Source organism: Hemitrygon akajei, unplaced genomic scaffold (assembly GCF_048418815.1).
Source record: "Hemitrygon akajei unplaced genomic scaffold, sHemAka1.3 Scf000074, whole genome shotgun sequence".
NCBI lineage: Eukaryota > Metazoa > Chordata > Chondrichthyes > Myliobatiformes > Dasyatidae > Hemitrygon > Hemitrygon akajei.
The window spans coordinates 4,257,471-4,264,255 of record NW_027331960.1 but is presented as its reverse complement, the minus strand read 5'-3'; the positions used below and the strand labels follow the sequence as shown (position 1 = coordinate 4,264,255).

The 6,785-nt window shown below is 39.8% G+C and overlaps 1 protein-coding gene across 1 annotated transcript; it reads left to right on the top strand.

Moving 5' to 3' along the window:
• Positions 1-315: 315 nt before the first annotated feature.
• LOC140722312 (scavenger receptor cysteine-rich type 1 protein M130-like) lies at positions 316-3,703 on the top strand (the record flags this gene model as incomplete). The annotated part of the gene is made up of 3 exons (XM_073037098.1): positions 316-540; positions 2,459-2,773; positions 3,381-3,703. Coding segments are annotated over 3 exons (863 nt in total), but the record flags the coding sequence as incomplete, so codon positions are not given.
• Positions 3,704-6,785: the final 3,082 nt, after the last annotated feature.

The window sequence follows — 6,785 nt, the reverse complement described above, 5'->3', positions numbered from 1 at the left end:
ACTTTTTCCATAATTATAATGATACTTCCATGTCTTTGTTTTCGTAACATAAGAAAGAAAATATAATTTCCTGTAGTAAAAAGAGGATATAAAAAAATAAACGTGTTAAGAATAATTATCTAACCTTAATTAACGACAAAGAGAGAAAGTAATTTTGATACTCAGTTCCGATATCCCATTATGAAATTTGGACATGGAAAACCATGTCATCTGTTTGAGAACCAATTGGGACTTTATATACAATGAACGCAATAGGAATTCGCTGCACATTGTTCAAAAGTTCTTTTTCCTGACTCTGTTTCATATCGTCCTCAGACCACCGAGCTCCAAGATTGGTGTCCGGAAATGATGAATGCTCGGGAAGACTGGAAGTGCAATTCGGAGACACCTGGAAAACGGTGTGTGATCTGCACTGGGATATGAATGATGCCAGCGTGGTGTGCAGTCAGCTTCAATGCGGAGTCGTTGTTGCTGTGCGGGGAGGAGCTTATTTTGGGGAAGGAACAGGACATGTTTCGACTCATGTCTTTGAATGTCAGGGTAATGAGTCGAGGCTATGGGACTGTCCATTTTCCTCCAGAACTCATCGCTGCACCCATGGGAATGATGTCAGTGTGATCTGCTCTGGTGAGTACCTAGAATCCAGATATCTGTTATCGACAATTCTCCCATTAGCGATTTACAAATTGCATCAGCAGAGCACTGTTCGATATGATTTTCATCTGACATCGACGGGCAGATTAACAGGGTGAAAGTGCCGGAAGAATAAAATAATGATTGACTTCAATTTGGTTTCAACGAATGAAATTAGGATATTTGATATTTGTTAATAAGTTGAAAACAAAAATCACCAACAATAGCGCAGCAATTTCGCTGATAAAACCACAAAGCCGAGAGCAAAGGAAGTTTGTAGATTCGCCCATTTACTTCTGCATCAAGACACTGAGTGTCCTTAATAACGTGGAATTTGTTTCAGCGGGGGACTTAATGGCAGGCGTTATGCACGATGATGCAACTCTCACAAAAACGTGCAGGTTAAGATTCGTTAAGTACACAAAGATAAGCATGGAGAGACATACGCATTTCTATGTTTGTAGGAAAATAGCTCGTCATGCAGCGTTATTATAAATTAAAAACAATACATCATCGCAGTGGAAAATATATTAAAAAAATGCGGAATGGTATTTTCCTTTAGAAATTGAGTGTGAAGTTTTTTCAGCACATCTTTCAAATTATACCGTACACCTGAACGCGAAAATTACTAATTCGAATAAATTTAATGATACTGGATCTTGTCACATGTCTGAATACAGACACAAAACTGATGAAACGTTAAAATTCCCAGCTGGTTTTGCAGCTCTATAACGGCTATCTCTAATAATACAAAGCAATTAAATATGATTTATTTCAGTACTGATATGTTGACGGATTTTTGAATATTGCCCGAAACAATTCTCCTTTCTTCTGAACGGAACCACACAGATGAATTGGTGCGGAACTGTAGATGAATACAAACCATTGATTTTGCCGCACAACCTCGAAGCGTGCATCTGCACCAGTATAGAAAATACATGATTATAGCGAGATAACTTGTTCCAACAGCCTCGGATTTTACTGCTACAAATTTAGACATAACGACTGTAAAATGATAAAAAAGCAGAAGAATAAATAAAATATCAACTATATAGCTGTTAGTTGAACGAAAGATAGCTTGTGAATTTCCATAGTTTATAATCATCAGCGGACACTTGTTGGGACCGAACGTGATGAACAGTTTGAAAGTTGCTTATGAAACCTAAGAAATAAGTCGCCATTTAAATAAACAAAGATGGAAATAGATAATGGAAAAGTGCAAAGAAAATATACACCACCAGCAAAGACAAACATTAATTTAATCACCAATAACTAAAAAGAAATTCGAAAATGTTCCGTGTGAGTGCATAATATTTGAATGCATGAAGCATATAAATAAGAAAATAAATAAATATAATACATATTCATATCGGCCATTGAGTGGACAAGAACTGCATGGGTCGAATATGGTGCTGAATAACGGTATTTTCAACTTGGACAGAATATAACATTTAGAGTGATGGGCATGAAACTGAACGATCAACAGAATCAGGAGTACTGTATAGAAATCAGACAAGGAAACCCTTCTTCACCTGCATGGCCCAATGTTTGAAACAATGGTATTCATTCTGCTAAAAACCTTCAAAAACGCGAGATTCCTGTCGTGGTATATGCAGATTATTCACAACACTTTGAAAATACTTTGGAAAAATGATTGCGGGTCAATCAGATTTAAAAAAATAACATGTCTGCATAGTGCTATACGGTGTTATTTTCGCAAGGCTCTGCCGAGCAGACGCACTGGATGGCGGTCCTATCCTGTGCAAGTTCTTTCAATTAGTTTATGTTGCGATTAATTAACTGACTTCTTTTATGAATAAAACAGGGAATCATGAAGCACGACTCGTTGATGGGGACAACAGATGTTCCGGCCGGGTGGAAGTTCAGCACGGGGACCAGTGGGGAACACTTTGTGATGAGTACTTCAGCTTGGAAGATGCTGCCGTGGTCTGTGAACAGCTACAGTGTGGTGCAGTAAAGGCAACTCCCAGAGATGCATACTTTGGCACAGGAAACGGGTCGATGTGGAAGGATGACTACATTTGTTTGGGCAATGAGTCCCGATTAGCTGATTGTCAAGTCTCAGCGTGGAGTCAGATCAGCTGTTCGCATGGAGATGACGCCAACCTGATCTGCACCGGTGAGTTGTTGAATCGTTTGTCTGAATGAAACCTTTCTTTGGTCGAGGAGATATCCATAACAGAGACAAAAATAAGAAAAAAATAACAATGAATGTATCCAAAATTTTCCGGCAAAACTAGGTAACGATTTTGAATTTTTGTGGCAACGATCTGTGTTTGCAATTTGCACGGTTTTATTGTGGATATCCAGACCTTGAGTACAGAGTGAATAAAACTAAAATATGAGGAGAAAATATTTGAAAGTGCAGAGAATTATGGCAATTGTTGTCAAGATAGTAATTTTAGTACCATTTTAAAATCTGTAAAAATAAAGATGTAATATTTGCAGGTGAGTTAACTCATATTATGAACTGTTGAAAAAAACGATGACATTAATAAATAATAAATGGCTTCCTTTATGTTCGGCCAGTAGGAATAATACCTGGGACCGCTACGTGTGTATGTTTTTTTTATCCTGCGGATTGAGAAGAGAGGTTTAATGGCTTCTGGGGTGATTGCCTTGTAGGAAATCAGTGTATAAATTATTTTTTGCCGCTAATAGCTGAACATATCTGGGATACATTGGCTAATTATTAACTGTTTTACACAATCCCATCCATATTGTAGATGACATTTGGTCTCTGCGACTGACCGACGGGGGAAGCCGCTGCGACGGCCAGGTGGAGGTTTATGAGAACGGCAGATGGAGCAGAATTCAGGATAACTTCTGGAATATCGATGAAGCCAACGTTGTCTGTAAGCAACTGCGTTGTGGTGTGGCCACATCCTCCTACATCGCCTCGGGGCACAGAGCGAAAGAAGGGCCCGTGTGGGTGACCGACCTTCAGTGTGAAGGAAGCGAATCACATCTCGAAAATTGCAGGACATCCATATTGAATCGGTCTTCCTCCGACACCATCGGCGTTGGCGTCCTGTGTTCAGGTGAATAGCATGGAAAAGTGGAAATTTTTTATTTGTAATATCGTGTGGCTATTAATTATATATAGATAAATTTAGACACACTGAGACTTGCCGATATTGAAATCTCCATTTGTTTCATCAAATCGGCGTTGACAATCATATACACTCTTGCAATGTTTCCAATTTATATAGTCACCCACAGCTCCTACGGTAGCCCCGCTCCTAAAACATACGAGTAAATTTATAGTACTCAATTAACTTTGTACATAGTACAAGTTGGGAGGGCGCATAGAAAAATGAGCACGGATGAATAAAAACGTACTTATCTGGGCAAAATGTGCAAACTTCGCATAGAGATTCGGCATTAATTCTGCCTCGATAGAACTGCGAATTTGCTCCATGTTTTCAATGATTTATCCATAATTTGGGATATGTACTGAACGGGATCGTCCTGGAAGTTCAAAAATTTTGCTATTGATTACAATTCAATACCAAGAGTTCTACCTGCCTTCTCTTACTCTCTCTCTCTCTCTCTCTCTCTCTCTCTCTCTCTCTCTCTCTCTCTCTCTCTCTCTCTCTCTCTCTCTCTCTCTCTCTCTCTCTCTCTCTCTCTCTCTCTCTCTCTCTCTCTCTCTCTCTCTCTCTCTCTCTCTCTCTCTCTCTCTCTCTCTCTTCTCCCCAGCCCCACCCACATCCCTCGCTTATTCCCTCTGTTTTAGTGCTAGTCTCCTTGTTTCTCCTGTCCAAATTCAGACTTCTATTCGGGTCTCAATTTATGATGATCAAAGTTATAGCAATGGCACAATCCAGTGCCGTGAGGTAATGTTACAGCTTAGTCATACTCCACTTGTTAAGTTCTGTTAAGTTCTGGTCAGCTTACTACAGAGAAAATGCGGGTACTGTAGACAGTGTGCAAAGATTCGCGAGGATACCTTATGAGAGTGGGTTGAGTGAAATAGGATTTTTCTTCTTGGAGTGACGGAGCGACGGAGGGTGAGAGGTGACCATACAGGTGCATAAAAAGATTGTAGGAATTATAGTTTGTGTCATTTCTTAGGAGTGAAATGGTACTATAACAGGGCACTGTTTTAAGCTTCTTGGAAGTAGATACAGAGGGGATGTCAGGGGTAAATTTTTACAGAGAGTGATGGGTGCATGAAATGCACTGTCAGTGTTCGATGCGGATACAATAGGGTATTTTTAAGAGACTCTTAGATAGATACTTTGACCTTATAAAAATAGAGTGCTATGTGTTAGGGCATTTATATGCAGTTGATAGAGAGGGTTACACGCTGGGCCCATCTATATTCTTTGTTCTATGTTCCAAAAGAAGGAACTTCAGCTTTTAGTTGCGCAAGGAAGGGGTTCTGGAGGGGGAATTTGAAAGAAGAAATTTGCAAGGAAGTGCAAAACCAAACGATGGTACTGACGCCTGGCATTACTTTTGATCGGAACCATTAGGGATAAGGACTCAAATAAACGTTCAAATACGACGGAAATAATTGTCTTTTACTTCAAATATTTTTCGCTGCATCGTTTAATGAAATAGTTTGGTGATATTTTTGTCCGTGCACTAATACCGATTTTCATGGAATTATTTTTTTTGCGCATCAGTAGGTCTAGTCACCTGGAGTGTCTGAGAGACATCAATTTTGTGATATTAATTCTGAACCAACATTAATTGTTTGCTATATTCCGTAGATTTTCTCTGAAACTCTAACCTTGATGAGTCAATGCATGGGATGAAATTGGTTGTTTGTTGTCTGGTGCATTCAGTGCTATCCTTTTATATAAAAGTGATACTTACCCTGGACATAAATGTAATGAATATCAATCGGTATAAAAAGGGAAAATGAACTATGAAGGAATGACACTTTAATAGGAAAACCCGTTGGAAATATCATGATAAATGCACATATTGTCTTTTTTACGCACGCAGCTACCTAAACTGATACGTCCTTGCAAAATCAATTTTATTCCATTTTGGTAGACAGGGCTTGACAGAAAGAGGAAACGAAATACATCGCTACAATGCATAGACTCTTAACTGGCTTGTAGCTCAGTGCAGCCTATGTGACAAGTACAATTGTATTACTGATATTCTCCTTGTGCAGATACATGCTACCCATTGACAACGCAGGACGCAATCTACCAATTGCACAATTAAATTGAGAACCCTTTTTACTTTCAACCTGACTGGAGATGTGACATAGTTCAATAACAAGCGATGTCACGCAGTATGCAAATCGCATCAGACTTAACAAATTCCGCCAACCAAGTGGTAGCAATACCCACGTCACCTGAAGTTTGGCGATTGCATTTCATCGTTCAACACCATTGTAGCAGAAATGCTGTCCTTTTACGTCTGCATGAGTTTAATCTAGCGAAAGTGAGCCGTACCTTCTAGCTGATTTTCATGTAGTGTGATCGATAGATTCCTTCCTGTTTGACTGACTTAGTACTTGTCCCAGTCACGACACTGAATTTTGAATGTAATATTTGTTCCATCAGTGATATTTTGCTGCACTTTGAGTTTTGCTGGGTTCATCCTGAAAGCTGCAGCAGGTTGTGAGCACATTTGATGCTATCGCATAAAAAAGACATAGGAACATAATTAGGCCATTCAGCCCTTCGAATCTGCTACGCATCTATCAAGGTTGATCTCGGATTCCAATCTACAGCATACACCTGACTTCTGGCCATATCTTTTGATATTCTGTCTGATCAAGTAACGATGAGCTTCCGCCCTAACTCTCCGTACCGACTTGGCCTCCACCGCCGTCTGTGGCATATCATTACAAATATTTACTTCTAGATGGCTGAACATATTCCTCTGTACCCTTCTTTTAAACGGGCGCACCTCAAAACTGAGGCTCTGCATCTACTTCTGGACACCCACACCATAGGAAACACCCTCTCCACACCCACCCTATCTTGTCCCGTCAACATTCAGTAAATTTCAATGAAATATCTGTGAGTATAGATCCACCTGCCGGACACACCTCTTATGTTAACACCTTCCTTCCCGGAATCATCATCGTCAATCTCCACTGCACTCTCTGCAATAAGAGCACACCCTTTCAGAGAGATAAGGCTAAAACTGCTGAGGAT